Genomic DNA, 20,154 nt, shown 5'->3' on the forward strand with positions numbered 1-20,154 from the left:
TATGCATTTTGTGGTTTTGTATCTTGATTTTATTCTATGAACCCCCGGGTACAGGGCAGTACAGTGGACACTCAGGTTGTGAACGTGATCCGTGTGGGATGCACATTCACAACCTGTACGGCACATCTGCGCATGCGCGGCTTGTGATTCGGCAATTCTACACATAGCGTGATTTAGTGCTTCTGTGCATGCGTGACTCCCGAAACCCAGAAGTAACCTGTTTTAGTACTTGCGGGTTTTGGCTGGTCCGTAACCCGAAATAACACAACCTGAAGCATCTGTAACCTGAAGTATGACTGTATATAAATTCAATTTAATAATAATAATAATAATAATAATCTGACATATCCCTTTTCGCAGACTACTTTGAGGTTTCCTTTCTCTTATAATCAAGCGGCGTTTAAGTTTGACGAAGCAATAAAGTGCCGCACCAAAGGCCCTTGCTTGCCCCTCCCACTTTCGCCTCTGGCCCCGCCTCCAATTGGCCTGCGGCCCCCGAAAAGTCGCTGGGAAGGGAATATGGCCCTCTGTGAGGAGCAGGGACCGGAGGGCAGAGGATCTCACCACGCAGGAGCACTGCTGACACGGGTCCGACGGCGAGAGCCACTGGGAGCCTTCCGGATATTCGCGGCCTCCATGCTGGCACACTGTCGGGGAGACAGGGGGGTTAGGGGTCCGCCAACATCCCCTCGTCCACCCCAGCCTCAAAACTGAGAGCCAGCGAGGCGACATGCTTCGACCTGGGAGAGGCGGGTTCGAATCCCCACCCGGCCCGGCCGCTTGGGTCAACCACTGCATCTTTCCGCCTGTCTTACCTCACAGGATTGTTGCGGGCATTAAATGTGGCATCGGGGGAAACCAAGAACGCCGCCTGGAACTCCTTGGAGAGGAAGGTGGCACATTGATGCAATAAATAAAAGCAGATTCCGGGGGACTGGTTTTTGCGGCTTACCTGGGCATTGTGGGCAGCACTGCCCAGGCTTGCGGACGGGACTGGCGCACAGCGCCTGGGGGCAGAGGACCGGGCTGCATAGCACGTTTCCGCGGAGGCAGCTGCAGTGCCGGCAAGGGTCCGAGGCTGGGGTGAAGACTTGCCGGTTGGCAAGTTTCTGGCCCTCATGGAGGCAGCCGTCGCAGGTGGGGCAGCAGGCGGGAGCGTCGGGGGGCAGAGGGTGGGTGCACTGCTGCGGGCAGGGCTTGGGTTGGCAAGTCACGACTTCGGCCTGGGAGGAAGGAGGGAGGCAGCTCAGGGGCTAGGGCACTTGCTTGGCATGAAGAAGGCTTCTTGTCTCAGCCTTGCCATCACTAGGGGTGCTGAGCGATGCCAGGGGAGTCCACCTGCCCCTGTCGGTGCCAACCCTTCTGCCCTCACTCACCTGGCAAGTGCACGTGTGGCAGGCGTTCTGCGGCGAGCTGAAGGTCTCTCCGCTCTTGTAGAGGCGCCCCTGGAAACGGCAGGCGCCCGTGCACTTCGGACAGCACTGCCCGGGCGGCACGGCGGGGTTCTGGCAGGGGACAGCTGGGCACGGAGCGGGCAAGCAGGTCACGGTGCCAGCCTGTGGGCAGGGAAGGGACAAGGGCCCTGTGGTTTACATCCTGGGCATTTGGAGACATGTTCATAGAGATGGGCTGCCCCCAGGAATTGGTGGCGATCATCATTTGCGCCCTATAAAATCCATCCCACTAGGCCACGTTGCCTCTCGGCTCCAAAGTTAGGGAGAAGGTACCAGTTGGCCATGTGTGCATGAGAGAGAACATTCAGCATATAAGCAATTGTATGAACTCCTGTTTCTTTTTCATTAGATGTCATCGTTGTTATTATTTTTAATACATTTTCATTAGTTTTTAGCATCTTAATTAACATTCATACAACAGAACTTCCCATCTTATACAATATTTTTTGGACTTCCGTCAACACCTCTGATGATTTTCCATTCCTATCACTTATTATGCATTTCTTAATTTAATATTACCTTTAACTAATAATTCTCCTCATTGTCTTTTTTGCAATATTTCAAATAATTCACCTTACAAAACGTTTTGCAAACCTACTAGCGTAATCTGTCCATCACGATTACTTTTTAAATAGTCCGTAAATTTACTCCAGTCTTCTGAAAATCTCTGATCCCGCAAGTTTCGAATCCTTCCTGTTACAGTGGTGCCCCGCAAGACGAATACCTCGCAAGACGAAAAACTCGCAAGACGAAAGGGTTTTGCGTTTTTTGAGTCGTTCCGCAAGACGAATTTCCCTATGGACTTGCTTCGCAAGACGAAACGTCTTGCGAGTTCTTGCGAGTTTGTTTCCTTTTTCTTTAAGCCGCTAAGCCGCTAATAGCTGTGCTTCGCAAGACGAAAAAACCGCAAGACGAAGAGACTCGCGGAACGGATTAATTTCGTCTTGCGAGGCACCACTGTAGTTTATCTAATTCTGCATAGTCCATTGATTTCATCCTCCATTCTTCTTTCATCAGATGTCATCGTTATTAGATGCTACGCTTTACGACTGTATTTGCTGCAAGTTTCTTAAATTGTTGTATTTTGAATTGTAGGAACCCGCCCTGGGATTTTAGGGTGTATTATTGTTGTATACAATACCCGTTAAATTAGCTAAAATGTATAAAGTTAGTAATAAATGTTGGAAATGCAAAGAAATAGAAGGAACATTTTATCATATGTGGTGGGAATGTAAAAAGGTGAAAAACTTCTGGGAGATTATATATAATGAGATGAAAAAAATGTTGAAATATACATTTATTAAGAAACCAGAAGCATTTTTACTTGGCATTGTAGGAGATGATATAAACAGAAAGGACTGTAAGCTGTTTTTATATGCAATGACGGCAGCAAGAATATTATTGGCACAAAAATGGAAGCAAGAAGAATTACCGACAAAAGAAGACTGGAGGATGAAATTGATGGACTATGCAGAATTGGATAAACTAACCGGAAGAATTTGAAACCAGCGGGACCAGAGATTCACAGAAGACTGGTGTAAATTTACGGACTATTTGAAAAGTAACTGTGATGACCAGATTACGTTTGTAGGTTTGCAAGAAGTTTGGTGAGGTAAATTATTTGAATTATTGCAAAAATGTTTAAAGAGGTGGATTGTGAGTTAAGATAATTAAAGGCAATAGGAATTTAAGGAATGATATACCGTATTTTTCGCACCATAGGACGCACTTTTTCCCTCCTAAAAAGCAAGGGGAAATGTGTGTGCGTCCTATGGAGCGAATGCAGGGGGGAGGCAGGCGGGGAAAGCCCTCAAGAGCCGCACACAAGCTTCGTGCGCTCTTGCGGGCTTTTCTCTAGGAGGGAGAAGGGACTGACTGGCTGCAGCAGTCCCTTCTCCCTCCTGGGGGAAAAGCCCCCAAGAGCGGCACCCTCTTTAAAGGCTGCGGGGCTCCTGCGGGCTTTTCTACGAGGTGGGGGCATCCCCCCACCTCCCAGAAAAGCCAGGAGAAGCCGCACAGCCCCTTTAAAGAGGGCACGGCTTCTGCGGGAGGTGGGGGAAGTTGCAGCAGATTCCCTCCTCCCGGGCTCCCTTTGAAGCGGCAATGTGGGAGGGGAGCTGCTTACACTCGTGTAAGCAGCTCCTCTCCCACTTTCCTGCTTCAAAGCAACTACGGAGGAGAGAAGGAAGGGGACCATGGATCCTCCGCTGCTCACGGCTGCAGCGGATTCCTCCTCCTTGATTGCTGGGAGTTTCTCTGGGCAAGAATTCCCTCAGCTTAAGTGGGGTGGGGGAAGTGTGGCAGGTAGGGGGGTACTGAGAGACACATGTCTCTCAGATGAAAATTGGGAGTGGGCATTGTGTGAAGTGGCTGTGGATCTCCTGCCACAGAACTGTAGGACTGTATAGAGTTGGGAGGGCCACCCGAGGGTCATCTAGCCCAGCCCCCTCACAATGTAGGAATCACAGCTAAAGAACGCCAGGCAGATGGTCCCCCAACCGCTGCTTAAAAGCCTCCAGTGGTGGAGACCCCAAACACCTTCCGAGGTCATAGAATTGCAGGGTTGGAAGGGAACCCCAGGAGTCATCTAGTCCAGCCCCGGTGGACAGCGGGCGCAATGCATGCCGTTGCGCAAGACTAAAGATGCTGCGCAAGGCTAAAGAAGAAGCCAAGGCAGTGAGCGGGATGGATCGCGCTTGCTGCCTTGTCTTCTTTAGCCGCGCTGGAGAGGTTTAGCTCCTGGCTGGAGAGGTTGCGCGGCTATGGATCCCGTGCGCTGTCTTGGCTTCTTTGCTCTTTGGGGCTGGTGGGGGAACCCGGGCTTCCCCCGCAGCCCCGAGAAGCTCTGGGAGAAGTGGACAGGCTGCATGCAGCCTGTCCGTTGCTCTTTGGGGCTGGGGGGGGGGATAATATTTTTTTCCTTGATTTCCCCCTCTAAAAACTAGGTGCGTCCTGTGGTCCGGTGCGTCCAATAGAGCGAAAAATACGGTAAATGGTGGATCATCAGAGGTGCTGATGGAAGTCCAAAAAGATTGTGTAAGATGTGAAGTTCTGTGGAATGTGTAATAATTATTGGTATGTTGAAATTAATAAAAATTATATATATAAAAAAGAAAGGGGGCACAATAATAATAATAATAATAATAATAATAATAATAATAATAATAATAATTTATTTATACCCATAACAATAATATAGCTGCAGTACTAATAATAGCATCAATACGATGGTGTCCAAGTGTGTGAAGAATTAAGCAAGTCTTTCCCAAATTGGGGATCGCAAACCACTCAGCCCCCATCCATCCCAAATTCCTTGAGGTAGAAATCCTACAAAATCCGTCATCAGGGAGGCCAGCTTCATGTCTGACCACAAAACTAGCAAGAACCCGTTTCGGGGAAGCCTAATGCTGACTGCTAGTCTGGAAAACATCCTCTGTTAAGGTGCAAGGAGCGCTCGGGAAATGCAGTAAAAAAACATGGGTTCAGTAAATTGTTCCAAGGACTGCGGTTGGATGAGAGATGCCGGGGCGATGGCAGGAGATGGTTGTGGGAAGGATGAAGCGGCCAAGATGATGTCTCTTCTGCGTCCAGGGCTGCTGTCTACCAGCTCCATCTGGTATGCAGGATGAGACCCCACCTGCCCGCAGACTGTCTCGCCAGTGTGGTGCATGCTCTGGTTATCTTGGACTACTGCAATGCGCTCTACGTGGCGCTACCTTCTTCACACAATGTATCGTTAAACTATGGAACTCACAGCCACAGGAGGCAGCAAAGGCTACCAACCTGGGTGGCTTTCAAAGAGGATTAGATGAGTTTGTGGAGGATAAGGTTATCTCCTGGTTGGACTACTGCCATGTGCTCTATGTAGGGCTAACTTTGAAGGTGACCCGGAAACTACAACTCATCCAGAATGCGGCAGCTGGACTAGTGACTGGGAGCGGCCGCCGAGAGCACATAACCTCAGTCTTGAAAGACCTACATTGGCTCCCAGTACATTTCCGGGCACAATTCAAAGTGTTGGTGCTGACCTTGAATGCCCGAAAAAGGCCTCGGTCCAGTATACCTGAAGGAGCGTCTCCACCCCCATCATTCTGCCCGGACGCTGAGGTCCAGCGCTTAGGGCCTTCTGGCGGTTCCCTCATTGCGAGAAGTGAGGCTACAGGGAACCAGACAGAGGGCCTTCTCGGTAGTGGCGCCCGCCCTGCAGAACGCCCTCCCATCAGATGTCAAGGAAATAAACAACTATCTGACTTTTAGAAGACATCTGAAGGCAGCCTTGTTTCGGGATTTTTTTTAATGTTTGATGTTTTCTTGTGTTTTTAATATTCTGTTGGGAGCCGCCCAGAGTGGCTGGAGAAACCCAGCCAGATGGGCGGGGCATAAATAAATAAAAATTATTATAATAATTTAAAGGTAAAGGGACCCCTGACCATTAGGTCCAGTCGTGGCCGACTCTGGGGTTGCGGCGCTCATCTCGCTTTACTGGCTGAGGGAGCCGGTGTACAGCTTCCTGGTCATGTGGCCAGCATGACTAAGCCGCTTCTGGAGAACCAGAGCAGCGCATGGAAACGCCCTTTACCTTCCCACCGGAGTGGTACCTATTTATCTACTTGCATTTTGACGTGCTTTCGAACTGCTAGGATGACAGGAGCAGGGACCGAGCAACGGGAGCTCACCCCGTCGCAGGGATTCGAACCGCTGACCTTCTGATCGGCAAGTCCTAGGCTCTGTGGTTTAGAGTGTGCTAATGGGACCCCTCTCCCTGACCTTTTTGGACTACATCCTGTCACGCATTTCCAAATCGAAGGCCTAACAAATGGGGAATCTGGTTTGAGTCTCCGTATCAAACCCCCCAGGAGAATTTTCTCCCACCTCTCTCCTCTGGCACCCCTGCTTACCAAACACTGGCAGTGGTTGCAGGGGTCCCGGGGGTCAGGGAAACTCTCGCCGTCCACACAGTCTCGCCCATGGAAGTTGCAAGCGTTGCAGGTGAGGCAGCCGCAAGGGTCGCGCGACGGGTGAGGGCATCGGGCCATGGGGCAGAGCTTGGGTCCGCAGGAGACGTCGCCTCTCTGGGAAGTGGGGAGAGAGGGCCAAGTGTGAGTATAAGGTGTGGGGTACCTGGAAAACCTGGTGGCGTCCGAGGGTCCAGCCCCTTTGCTAAGCACGGAGACCCCCATGGAGACGGGTGCATAGGGAGCCCTCACACCCGCTTCCCTGTCCCAGGGCAGATCTACACACAGGGGGCAAAAAAACAACAACCCTATAAATATGTCAGAAATTAAATTGTTAAAAGAAAAAAAACACTATGGAAAATCACTTAGATTTTTTTCTTGCTCTCCAGCGCCATCTGATGTTGCATGTTTATAGCGCATTCGACTAAAAAAGAAAAAAAACCGCTATGGAAAATCACTTAGAATTTTTTTTCTTGCTCTCCATCGCCGCCTGGTGTTGCATGTTTATACTGCATTCAAAACACTGCTTTTTGACTAATTTAGCTGAGTCCCCCATTTTATTTCATCCTGACATTTATTTCCGTAGTTTGCCCTGCATGAAGAGATCACTCCCCCCCTGAAAGTGCCCATTCCGCCACTACGGTTGGCGGAACTGGCACTGTTACATCCAGTGGCGTAGCGTGGGTTGTCAGCACCCGGGGCAAGGCAAGTAATTTGCGCCCCCTAACCCGTGGATTTGCGCCCCCTAACCCATGGATTTGCGCCCCCTAACCCATGGATTTGCGCCCCCTAACCCTAACCCTCAGATGTTGCGCCTGGTGCGGCCGGCCCCCCCTGCACCCCCCACGCTATGCCACTGGTTTCATCATCCCCGTGCTGTGTTTGTAAGAAATCAATCCCATAGCTGTCAACTTTTCCCTTTTTTTAAGGGAAATTCTCTTATTCCGAACAGGATTCCTCACAAGAAAAGGGGAAAGTCGACAGCTATGTGGCAATCCTTTAGTGTGGCAGAACTCTGGAACTCCCTGCCACTTGACACCAGGCAAGCGCCATCAACGGAACTCTTTTCGGCGTCTGCCGAAACCACATTTGTTCAGACTGTGGCAAGACCACCTGGAAGAATTTTACCCTTATGGTTTCTATGTAATCATATATCCATATATAACCATATATCTTAATGATGATTTCTTATATATCCAGGTATCCGAAGGATGTTTGAATCGTAAAGGCTTCAGCAGAGCTAAATGCTTAGATCTTAAAAATCCAAGGCCGACTTCTGTCCTATTTCTCCCTCACTGCCTTGCTATCATACTTGAAGGAAATAATAAATCTGAGAATTGTCTGAGATGGAGAAGTCGATGTGTTTAATTAAACCATTAGTGATAGGAATGGGCCTTATGGGCAAAAAGGAGAATCAACTTGTGGTATCTGCGTCTGAAGACTGGGAAGAAAAAAAAAAGCCAGTTCATGGGGAAATAGTAGAGTTGGATGCTATTATGGACTGGCGGAAGTCCAGTCCTAGAATCACAGGAACATAGAAATGCAGGGTTGAAAGGCACCTAAGAGATCCTCTAGACCAACCCATTGCAATGCAAGAAACACAGGTAAATCTCAACACTTACCAGGCAGCGGCATTCCTCACAAGGCTTGTTGGGGGCAGGGAAGCTGTCTCCCTCCCCGTATTCACGGCCCTGGAAACTGCAGCCTGCAGGGGAAGGAACAAGGAAGGACTCCAACACCCCATAATTTAAAAGGGCACCGGGCGTTAAGTCTGCCAAAGGCCCGGTTGGAAAAGAGCGTTTCCACCTGGTGCCTAAAGAACCATTGGCCTAGAACCAGTTTTGCCCACCTGGTGCCCTCTGTGGAATAATAATAATAATAATAATAATAATAATAATAATAATAATAATAATAATTTATTTATTCCCCGCCCATCTGGCTGGGTTTTCCCAGCCACTCTGTGCGGCTTCCAATAGAATACAGTGGTGCCCCGCAAGACGAATGCCTCGCAAGACGGAAAATTCGCTAGACGAAAGGGTTTTCCGTTTTGGAGGTACTTCGCAAAATGAATCTCCTATGGGCTTGCTTCGCAAGACGAAAATGTCTTGTGAGTTCCTGCGGGTTTTTCCCCCTCCCCCCCTTTTCTAAGCCACTAAGCCGCTTATCAGCTGATCCGATAAGCCGATAAGCTGCTAATAGCGCTAATCCACTAATTCGTCAATGGGCTTGCTTCGCAAGACGAAAAAACCGCTAGACAAAGAGAATCACAGAACGGATTCTTTTCGTCTTGCGAGGCACCACTGTATTAAAATACAATAGTAATATAGTACAGTATATATAGTATAGTAATTAAATGTAACATTAAAAGCTTCCCTAAACAGGGCTGCCTTCAGATGTCTTCTAAAAGTGTGGTAGTACTTTATCTCTTTGACATCTGATGGGAGGGCGTTCCACAGGGCCGGCGCCACCACCGAGAAGGCCCTCTGCCTGGTTCCCTGTAACCTCACTTCTCGCAGTGAGGGAACCGCCAGAAGGCCCTCGGCACTGGACCTCAGTGTCTGGGCTGAACGATGGAGGTGGAGACACTCCTTCAGGTATACAGGACCGAGGCCGTTTAGGGCTTTCAAGGTCAGCACCAACACTTTGAATTGTGCTCGGAAACGTACTGGGAGCCAGGGCAGGTCTTTCAAGACTGGTGTTATGTGGTCTCGGCAGCCACTCCCAGTCACCAGTCTAGCTGCCGCATTCTGGATTAGTTGTAGTTTCCGGGTCACCTTCAAAGGTAGCCCCACATAGAGCGCATTGCAGTACTCCAAGTGGGAGATAACCAGAGCATGCACCACTCTGGCGAGACAGTCCGCGGGCAGGGAGGGTCTCATCCTGTGCACCATATGGAGCTGGTAGACAGCTGCCCTGGACACAGAACTGACCTGCGCCTCCATGGACAGCTGTGAGTCCAAAATGACTCCCAGGCTGTGCACCTGGTCCTTCAGGGGCACAGTCACCCCATTCAGGACCAGGGAGTCCCCCACACCTGCCCGCCTCCTGTCCCCCAAGAACAGTACTTCTGTCTTGTCAGGATTCAACCTCAATCTTCTAGCCGCCATCCATCCTCCAACCGCCTCCAGACACTCACACCGGACCTTCTTCAGTCCAGAAATCTCCGGAGGCAGCCCCCCAGATATTTCAATGCCCAAATATCGTCCTCCGAACTGAGACCCCACGAAAATATAATTTGTTCCGCTCTTCTGGATCTCGCTGCTCTGCTCATCTTCCTGGATCAGAGGGGCTCCAGGCCAAGGAGGCCCCCTGGGGAGCCAGCCACTCCACTCTAAACCACCCACCCTGCCCCGTATCGGGTAGGACGCCTTTGCCCAAGGGGCACTGACCTTGGCACAAGGGGCAGGAGCAGGGTCCGGGCACAGGGTAGGCACAGGGGGCTGGCGGGCAGAGCTTTTTCAGGCACTGAACCGAGCCGGCCTGTAGCAAACAGAGCAGAGCGTTAGAATCACTAGATGACCCCTTGGGTCATCTAGTCCAACCCCCTGCAATGCACGGGTTCCCTTCTATGCAGTGCCAGTTTTACGTAAAAGCTAAACAAGCTATAGCTTAGGGCCCCACTCTCTTGTGGCCCCTCAAAAAATTAAAGGAAAAACAGCAACTGGAGGTACATTTCCAAAATATAAGATAAAAAACAAATAAAATAAAACCTACATAAAGCAACAGTGTTTTGTGTTGTGTAGGCTCCTCTGATGTAAGTCATGGGCCCCGCCTGCTCCCTAAAATATCACTGATTTGCTCCTTTCTATATATAGGGTGCCTACATTCTGCATGGACTGGTTGCAAATGTTATGTGCAAATGGCTTGAGATACCTATGAGGTCCATAAATGACCATATAGCATATATTCAACACAAAAAACAGAGACAATGCGTTTGCTCATTTCTATAGATAGGGTGCCTTCATTCTGCTATTTATACAGTGGTACCTCGGGTTACATACGCTTCAGGTTACAGACTCCGCTAACCCAGAAATAGTATCTCAGGTTAAGAACTTTGCTTCAGGATGAGAACAGAAATCGTGCTCCGGCGGCGGGAGGCCCCCTTAGATGAAGTGGTGCTTCAGGTTAAGAACAGTTTCAGGTTAAGAACAGACCCCCGAAATGAATTAAGTTCTTAACCCGAGGTACCACTGAAATTATTAGTAGTTTACATCATATATTTACACCTATTATTTCATGTTGTAGCAAGTTTCTATATAGTAGGTCAGGCATAGGCAAACTTTGGCCCTCCAGATGTTTTGGACTACAATTCCCATCATCCCTGACCACTGGTCCGGTTAGCTAGGGATGCTGGGAATTGTAGTCCAAAACATCTGGAGGGCCAAAGTTTGCCTATGGCTGGATTAGATTATGAGTCTTTGTATATTGTGTTTCTAAAGGAACTTTTGTTATTGCCAAATGCCGATGTGTTTACATTATTAAGCTTGTTATGAATAAAAAGTCATTTTAAGTTAGAGTTTAATAATTATTTCACTATCAATATACTTGTTCTTAATTGTTCAACAATTACTTTGATAAAATACATATTATGTTATGTGCAAATGGCTTGAGATAACTATTAGGTCCATCAATTACCATCTAGCATATATTCAACACACAAAAAAGTGACAATTTGTTGTGGACAAAGGACAGCTGGACATATCAAGGGCCCCATTAGCTTCAGGAGCTTAGGGCCTCTTCAAACCCAAATCCATCCCTGCTTCTATGATCCCGTCTTGTGGAAAAGCCCAAAGCGATATTGTGGAAAGGGGAGTTGCTGTTCCACAATTCTTTTTGTAACCGAGGCAGGGCTGGCCGATCCAGAGACAGAATGTGTCCCTGTCCCCAGCCCCAGATTTTGAGCTGCTTACATCCCTCAGCCCCTGACCAACTCACCTTGCAGGTACACTGGGAGCAGAGAGGGTCCCCGGGGTCAGCAAAGCTCTGCCCGTTGCTAACGGTGACGCCATTATAGGAGCAGCCTGTGTGGAGACAGGAGAAGAAGGCGAACGATGATGAACTCCCTGCTTTTGCAAGTTCCATCTGGAGTAAGGTTACCAGATTTTTTTTCAATGAATCCGGAGAGACATTAATTAATTAATTAATTAATTAATTAATTACTACACGTTCAGGATGTTGATGCTGCAGTGATGGCGGTGGCAGAGGAGCGGCCGCTGCCTTGACCTCAACCGCCACATTTCCCCTTCCTCCGAGGCTTCTATCGCCTTTCTCCCTGAGCCTGGGCAGCCCCTGAGTTGTGGGTTTTTCGTGGTGGTGGTGGGGAAGCGGTGCGCAGTGGATCAGGCATAGAAGGCGGAGAAGGAAGGCTGAGAGCGGCGGCGGCGGCGAGGCTCAGGCAGTGCAATGCCTCCCTTCCCACTGGAGCAGCCCCAACCCCGTTCCTAAAAAAGGTAAAGGTAAAGGGACCCCTGACCATTAGGTCCAGTCGTGGACGACTCTGGGGTTGCGGCACTCATCTCACTTTATTGGCCGAGGGAGCCGGCGTACAGCATGACTAAGCCGCTTCTGGCGAACCAGAGCAGCGCACGGAAACGCCGTTTACCTTCCCGCCGTAGTGGTACCTATTTATCTACTTGCACTTTGACATGCTTTCGAACTGCTAGGTTGGCAAGAGCAGGGACTGAGCAACGGGAGCTCACCCCATTGCGGGGATTCGAATCGCCGACCTTCTGATCAGCAAGTCCTAGGCTCTGTGGTTTAATCCACAGCACCACCCGTGTCCCAATCCCATTCCTGCCTGCGTGCAAGCAGAAGGGGGCAGGGATCCCTTCGCTGGGAAGCGAGGCTTTCCGTTGCCTAACTGAGAGATCCCCGCCCCGCTCCTGCTTGCACGCAATTAGGAGTTGGGAGGCTGCTCCGATAGGCAGCATGAAGCCTCCCTTCACAGCTTAGTTGCTGGGGTCAGGGAAGGTGGAGGCAGCCCGGAAGCTGCATCTTTGAGCCCCTGCACCACCATCATATGGGGCCTTTTGAGCAGCTCCTGAAGCCAGCCAGAGCCAACTGCTCTGGGCTGCTGAGACTGCCACTGCTGCATTTCCCGGGGACATTAGATGAAATCCGGGGACATTCCGGGGATGGAATTTGTCCAGGGACTTATTCCCAAATCTAGGGACTGTCCCCGGGAAAAGGGGGCGCCTGGTAATCCTAGTCTGGAGGTCAGATTTCTGCAGGAAACAGTGCCCCTGAGCATGTTCAAAAAGCCTCTCCAACTTTTCAGAGGCAGATCTGAATGCTTCTCTTCCTTCTTCGCTCCTGTTTCTGCCCGTAGCCCCCTCTCCCCTCTCTCGCCCCGGCACTCTGACCTCACCGTGGCAGACAGGGCAGCACTGGCCGGGCCCCTGGACTGGGTGGGTGCACCCCGCTTTGTAGCAGGGCTTTTTGGTGCAGGTGACAAATCCGTTCATGCAGGTGCAGAGGCCGCAGGCGTCCTGGGGGTCCTGGAACTCCTGGCCGTTCAGGTAGCCTTCGGAGAGGTACGTGCAACCTGGGGTGGCAGAAATGAAGGCAGGAGAGAATTTCAGGCTCACACCCAGGCAGGTGAGAGGGAATAATTAGTAATATCCATGCAACATGCAGTCAGTAGCAGGGGTTACATAACTTTATGACCACTGTTGTTGTTTAGTCGTTTAGTCGTGTCGGACTCTTTGTGACCCCCTGGACCAGAGCACGCCAGGCACTCCTGTCTTCCACTGCCTCCTGCAGTTTGGTGAAACTCATGCTGGTAGCTTCAAGAACACTGTCCCACCACCTCGTCCTCTGTCGTCCCCTTCTCCTTGTGCCCTCCATCTTTCCCAACATCAGGGTCTTTTCCAGGGAGTCTTCTCTTCTCATGAGGTGGCCAAAGTCTTGGAGCCTCAGCTTCAGGATCTGTCCTTCCAGTGAGCACTCAGGGCTGATTTCCTTCACAATGGAGAGGTTTGATCTTCTTGGAGTCCGTGGGACTCTCAAGAGTCTCCTCCATCACCAGAATTCAAAAGCATTCAATCTTTGGCGATCAGCCTTCTTTACGGTCCAGCTCTCACTTCCATACATCACTACTGGGAAAACCAGAGCTTTAACTACAGTTTTCCCAGTAGTGATGTATGGAAGTGAGAGTTGACCACTGCTCCATAGCAATTGTTGTTATACAACAACAAAGCTACCAGCATGAGTTTGACCAAATTGCGGGAGGCAGTGGAAGACAGGAGTGGCTGGCATGCTCTGGTCCATGGGGTCACGAAGAGTCGGACACGACTAAACGACAAATATATATATACAGTGGTACCTCGGGTTAAGTACTTAATTCCTTCTGGAGGTCTGTTCTTAACCTGAAATTGTTCTTAACCTAAAGCACCACTTTAGCTAATGGGGCCTCCCGCTGCCGCCGCGTCACTGGAAGACAATTTCTGTTCTCATCCTGAAGCAAAGTTCTTAACCCGAGGTTCTATTTTTGGGTTAGCGGAGTCAGTAACCTGAAGCGCATGTAACCTGAGGTACCACTGTGTGTGTGTGTATTTCCTCTTTGGCATGCATCCAGAGCACTTACCTTCGCAGACTTTGCAGCAAGGTCCTGAGACGGGGAAGGGGCACTCCAATGGCGGGCAGGTTTTGGCCTTGCAGGTGACGCTCCCCTCCCAGCAGGAGCAGACTCTGCAGGGGTCTTTGGGGTCGGGGAACTGTTCTCCGTTCGGGAGCTCTTTCGCCTGGTAAAGGCAACCTGGGGGTGGCCGGGGAAGAGACAGCACAGAGGAGGGCTAGTCAACGAAGAAAGGGGAGGGGTGATTGGGAGCCAGGACCATAGCTGTCAACTTACAGATTTGAAAATAAGGGACCAGCAGCCTCGAAAATAAGGGACCAGCAGCCAAAATAAGGGATTTTCCAGGCACAGGTGTGTTCAACTTCTGAGCCCCTCTGAGCCAAAGGCAGAAAGCCCAGCCAGCAGCCAAATGAAGCCTCAAGCGGTGGTTCCCACAGCGCAGCAACTCAGCAAAGGGGATGCAGCAAGGGAAACCACCGTCACCTCTCCGCTGGGAAGCGCTGAGCAAAGGCGAGTCCCCAGGCAACGCGGTCGATTTGATTGGCACAAGGCATGCAAGCTCCACCCCCAGGCGTTCTCCGACTCCTTATTGGGTGAGCAACGCAGCCAAGCAACCCAGTTGGAGCCTCCCTCCTCCCTGGCCGGCAGGGAGGGAGGGAGAGGAGCTGCTTCCTTTGAAACCCGGGAAATTTAAGGGACATCATCAATAAGGGACAGCAGTGGGACATGGCGCTGGGATAAGGGACTGTCCCTCCAAATAAGGGATGGTTGACAGCTATGGCCAGGACTCCTGGGTTCTGGAATGAAAGCTGGTGGGGAGGGAGAAGGTAGCTGATGGGTTACGACAAAGGGGCATATGAGAGTATGGGGGTTCAAGGTTCTTATATCGATTTACAAAGCTTGGGGACCAACTGGATCCTGAGCTCGATGGCTCAGAACATCCACAGAGCGCTATTGGTCGTTCCTGAGTTAGTGAGGTTTGTTTGACAACAACGTGAAACAAAACCTTCAGCGCCGTCTGCCGAGTCCTGTGGAACTCCCTGCCACTAGAAAAAGATTTGTTGTCAAACAAACCTCACTAACTCAGGAACGACCAATAGTGCTCTGCAGATGATCTGAGCCATTGAGTTCAGGGTCCAGTTGGTCCCCAAGCTATTCTGGACCCAAGTTGCTCAGGGCTTCATAAATCGATATGAGAACCTTTATCCCGGCTTGGCGGCAGATGCGTGGCCAGTTGTCGCCACTCCCTGTAGCCTGACAACCTCAATGAAGTGTATTCCATGTGTGCCAGGCTCTGAGCGTTGACCCAAGTTAGGAAGGATGTTAATAAACAATGTGTCCTCTCCTGCCTCCCTGAACATTCCCACATGCATAAGCTCAGAAGCGAACGCTCACCGTCGCACGAGCGGCAGCAGTCCAGTTGCAGCGGGTGGGAGCACTGGGCGGGCGCGCAGGGCTGGCGTTGGCAGGTGATGGTCCCGTTGTTGCAGATGCAGTCGCGGCACTTGTCCGACGGGTCGTAGAAGCGCCCCATGTGCTGGTAGGGGATACCCAGGTAGAAGCAGCCGGCTGGGGGAGCTGCGGGGAGGAGAGAAGGAGCGTTGTGAGTTGGAAAGCGGTGGCCTTTTAGAGTTTGCTTTCAGAGTGGCATACAAAAGATGAACAGGTCAAGTTAATAATAATAATAATAATTTATTATTTATACCAATCAGCTGCTCAGCGGTTTTGTTTCCACACCCCCTTCCCTCTTTCTAAAAAAAAAAGCACAATCTGCTTTTCACCCCTGGGCAATTCGGCTCCAGGGACCACACATTCGCTCCATAAGATGCACAGACATTTCCTCTTACTTTGTAGGAGGAAAAAAGTGCATCTTACGGAGCGAAAAATACGATACTTACGGCATGAGCTGCTGAGAGAGTTTCTGTTGGTGCGCGCTTAGGAAATATGTGAGCGAGCAACAAGCCCTTCGGGGATCGGACCCCTTGCCCATCCTAACAGAGAGGTTAGGCTGGCCTCAACTAGAGCCAGGGCTTTTTCGGCTGTGGCTCCGATCTGGTGGAACACTCTGTCACAAGAGACTAGGGCCTTGACATCTTTCTGCAGGGCCTGCAAGACAGAGCTGTTCCACCAGGCCTTTGGTCAAGGCGCAGTCTGACTCCCTCCTTCGGCAATCTTTGCGGAGCTCTGGCCCAATGGTTTCCATTGGTTTGATTTGAATTAATTTTATAATGAATGATTTTAGAGTGTTGTGTTGTACTGTTGTACTGTTTTATTGTTGTTAGCCGCCCTGAGCCTGGCTTCGGCTGGGGAGGGTGGGATATAAATAAAACTTTGTTATTATTATTATTATTGCCAGGGAAGTGGGCAGACCCTGGAAGGTGAAGCTGGTGCAGTTCCTTACCTGGACACCGGGGGCAGCATTCTCCGGGCATCAGGAACGGTTCCGGGCACAGAAGGGGCGGGCAGCGACGTGAGAGGCACTGGACGTTCCCATTCTGCGGACGGGACGGGGGGAGAAAAGCTGGCTGAGCATTGCGCTGGTACAGTTCTGTGATTCTACAGTACTAGGATTCCCGCTTCGTAAGGGAGGGAGTTGGACTAGATGGCCCCTGGGTGCCCCTTCCGTAACTGCAAAGGGGAAAGACCCCACCCTCCTTTCCCCGCTACCCTGGCACTCACGATGCAGTGGCACTGCCGGCACTTGTCCGTGGGGTGGGGGAACTCCGCCCCGTTCGGGTACTCCTTCCCGGCGTAGTTGCAGCCTGCGCAGGAAGGGAAGGGTTAATAGTGGGACCCATTAGTTGGAGAAAGGGGTCTGTGTGGTTCTGGGGAGCAGAGCTGACTGGGGGCAAGACTAGGAAACAAGTGGGGATCAGGGGCGGCCTCTAGGCGGGGTTGGGATAGATGACCCTCAGGTTCCCTTCCAAATCAGTGTCAGTTTTGCATATAAACTCAACAAGCTATAGCTTAGGGAACCACTCTCTTGGGGGCCCCCCAAAAATGTAAAAGAAAGAACACCTGGATATACATTTCCAAAATAAAAAACAAATAAAATAAAAGCTACATACAGCAACCGTGTTTTGTGTTGTGTAGGCTCCTCTGATGTAAGAAATGGGCCCCACCTGCTAGCCTGCTCCCTCAAATATCCCTGGTTTGCTCCTTTCTATATACAGGTTTTCCCAGTAGTGATGTATGGAAGTGAAAGCTATATATGGTTTTCCCAGTAGTGATGTATGGAAGTGAAAGCTGGACCATAAAGAAGGCTGATCGCCGAAGAATTGATGCTTTTGAATTCTGGTGCTGGAGGAGACTCTGGAGAGTCCCATGGACTGCAAGAAGATCAAACCTCTCCATTCTGAAGGAAATCAGCCCTGAGTGCTCACTGGAAGGACAGATCCTGAAGCTGAGACTCCAAGACTTTGGCCACCTCACGAGAAGAGAAGCCTCTGTGGAAAAGCCCCTAATGTTGGGAAAGATGGAGGGCACAAGGAGAAGGGGACAACGGAGGACGAGATGGTGGGACAGTGTTCTCGAAGCTACCAGCATGAGTTTGACCAAACTGCAGGAGGCAGAGGAAGACAGGAGGGCCTGGTTTGCTCTGGTCCATGGGGTCACAAAGAGTGGGACACGACTAAACGACTAGACAACAACAACATACTTGTTCTTAATTGTATTTCACTGTTAATATACTTCTTCTTAATAGTATTTCAGTTCAGCAATTACTTTGATAAAATACATATCTTGTTATATGCAAATGGCTTTCGGTCCATATTAGGTCTATTAGGTCTATCAATGACCACATAGCATATATTCAACACAAAAAACCAGCGACCATTTGTTGTTGACAAAGGACAGCTGGACGTATCAAGGGCCCCATTGCCTTCAGTAGCTTAGGGCTTCATCAAACTGAAATTCGGCCCTGTTCCAAATTCATGATTACATTACTTTCTGGATGTGATTCCTGCCTTTCATGGGCTTGGGCTAGATCATGAGTAGTCAAACTAAGGCCTGGGGGCCAGATCTGGCCCAATTGCCTTCTAAATCCGGCCCGCAGACGGTCTGGGAATCAGCGTGTTTTTACATGAGTAGAATATGTCCTTTTATTTAAAATGCATCTCTGGGTTATTTGTGGGGCATAGGAATTCGTTCATTTCCCCCTCAAAATATAGTCCGGCCCCCACATGGGCTAAGGGACAGTGGACCGGCCCCCTGCTGCAAACGTTTGCTGACCCCTGGGCTAGATGATCCCTTGGTGGGGGGGGTCCCCTTCCAAATGTACAATTCTGTGATTCCCGGGATGTGTGTGTGTGGCATTCTAGCCCAGTGCAGGAGATGCTCACCGTTGCAGTTGTTCTGGCAGCAGGATCCAGGCAAGGGGTGAGCGCACAGGGCCCCCGGGCACTGACGCTCCTTGCAGCGCAGTTCTCCAGCGGTGCACAGGCACGCCTGGCAGGGGTTCAGCGGGTTCGGCAGCTCTTCTCCGTCCAGCACCACTCGGTTGTCCTGAGTGCAATCTGTGTGGGAATGTTCAGGGAGGCAGGAGAGGATATACTGTTTATCAATATCCTTCCAAACTTGCACTAGCAAGTTCTATAACTTAGCAGAGATTTACATTCCCCTTTTAAAGGCACAGTAGATAGCTGGTTGCAGGCTCGTGTAAGCCTCTCACTATTAGGTTCCTGGTAAGTTCCCTGATATCTCTCTTAAAAGAATAAACACACCACAATCTTGTGTACAGTATATAAAAGTACAGTGGATGCTCGGGTTGTGAACGTGATCCGTGCGGGAGGCACGTTCGCAACCTGCAGCGTTCGCAACCTGCGACCTGTGCGTCTGAGCATGCACGGGTTGCAATTCAGCACTTCTGCTGTATTCTTAGTTTTAGATTTTGATTTATGTGGAAATTGTTTCCCATTTGGTTGTGTATTTTTTGATGTGGTTTATTTATTGTTTATGACTTTTGTAATTATGTAAATCTTGTTACGCTGTAAGCCGCCTTGAGAATTGTTTTTTAACTGTGGAAAGGCGGCATACAAAAAAAATATGATGATGATGCTCAAGGTGCGATTTAGTGCTCCTGTGCATGCGCAAGTGCCGAAACCCAGAAGTAACCGTTCTGGTACTTCCGGGTTCGGCGTGGTGCACATCCCTAAATCGTGCAACCCGAAGCGTCTGTAACCCGAGGTATGACTGTAATGTTTATCAATATCCTTTCTAACTTGCGCTAGCAAGTTCCTTTACTTAGCAAAGTTTCACATTCCCCTTTTAAACACACGGCGGGTAGCTGGTTGCAGGCTCGTGTAAGCCTCTCACTACCAGGTTCCTGGTAAGTTCCCTTCTATCTCTCTTAAAAGAATAAACATGCCACAATCTTGTGTAAAGTATATAAAAGTAGTTACAGGTCCCACACCTATCAGCCAATCACCCATTCCCACCACCCTTCTGAGTAATATCCCTCCCCACCTTCTCCCTATATATAAGGGCCTGGCGACTTCTGTTTCAGTGTATCTGAAGAAGAGTGCATACACATGAAAGCTTATACCAAGAACAAACTTAGTTGATCTCTAAGGTGCTACTGGAAGGAATTTTTTATTTTATTTTATTTTATATCAATCAATCAATCAATCAATCAATCTTTATTACGGTCCAGAGACCCAACAATTATTTTATATAAAAGTAGTTTACTCTCATTCAGTTCACAGTTGGATCCCTGAAAGCAGACTTAGTTACAAAGTATATACATGTGGATCTACCCCAGAGGTCGGCAAACTAAGGCCCACAGGCCGGATCAGGCCCAATTACCCTCTGGATAATTCCGGGAGCTGTCGTTTGGGGGCCGAGAGTTATTAAGGAGACAACCCTCCCTCTGTTCTTTTTGGAAAGCTACAGTCCTTAGAGTTCTCGGTGAAGAGGGATGGGTGGTTATCCATCCTGGGAACCGTAGCACTGTGCTGGGAACAGGGGGTCTCTCAGCATCCTGAACAAACTACAATTCCCACCTTTCCAGGTGCTGAAATGGGAATTACCCGTTCGGTGACTCACCGGGGCACTTTGGACAGCATATTCCAGGCCTCCTCTCTGGATGCGGGCAAGTCAGCGGTGGGCAGGGAGTGGGGGAGCAGCGGACGGTGCCATCCTGCACCAGAGAAGGAGGCACTGTTATTTATTA

The 20,154-nt window shown here is 50.0% G+C and overlaps 1 protein-coding gene across 1 annotated transcript in view; it reads right to left on the minus strand.

Annotated features, from left to right (window-relative positions):
* KCP (kielin cysteine rich BMP regulator) overlaps positions 1–20,154 on the minus strand; it is a 104,289-nt gene that overhangs the window by 31,350 nt on the left and 52,785 nt on the right. The window contains exons 22-35 of the mRNA XM_082238688.1: positions 20,028–20,121; positions 18,326–18,499; positions 16,665–16,747; positions 16,387–16,480; positions 15,381–15,563; positions 13,995–14,165; positions 12,777–12,953; positions 11,345–11,430; positions 9,799–9,889; positions 8,032–8,114; positions 6,353–6,526; positions 1,377–1,556; positions 953–1,223; positions 565–647 (exon numbers count right to left, since the gene is read on the minus strand). Coding sequence (XP_082094814.1) covers positions 565–647; positions 953–1,223; positions 1,377–1,556; positions 6,353–6,526; positions 8,032–8,114; positions 9,799–9,889; positions 11,345–11,430; positions 12,777–12,953; positions 13,995–14,165; positions 15,381–15,563; positions 16,387–16,480; positions 16,665–16,747; positions 18,326–18,499; positions 20,028–20,121 — 1,944 coding nt within the window. The remainder of the gene's footprint in view (positions 1–564; positions 648–952; positions 1,224–1,376; positions 1,557–6,352; positions 6,527–8,031; positions 8,115–9,798; positions 9,890–11,344; positions 11,431–12,776; positions 12,954–13,994; positions 14,166–15,380; positions 15,564–16,386; positions 16,481–16,664; positions 16,748–18,325; positions 18,500–20,027; positions 20,122–20,154) is intronic.

Source organism: Podarcis vaucheri (genome assembly GCF_965113315.1).
Source record: "Podarcis vaucheri genome assembly, chromosome: 10".
Classification (NCBI taxonomy): Eukaryota; Metazoa; Chordata; class Lepidosauria; order Squamata; family Lacertidae; genus Podarcis; species Podarcis vaucheri.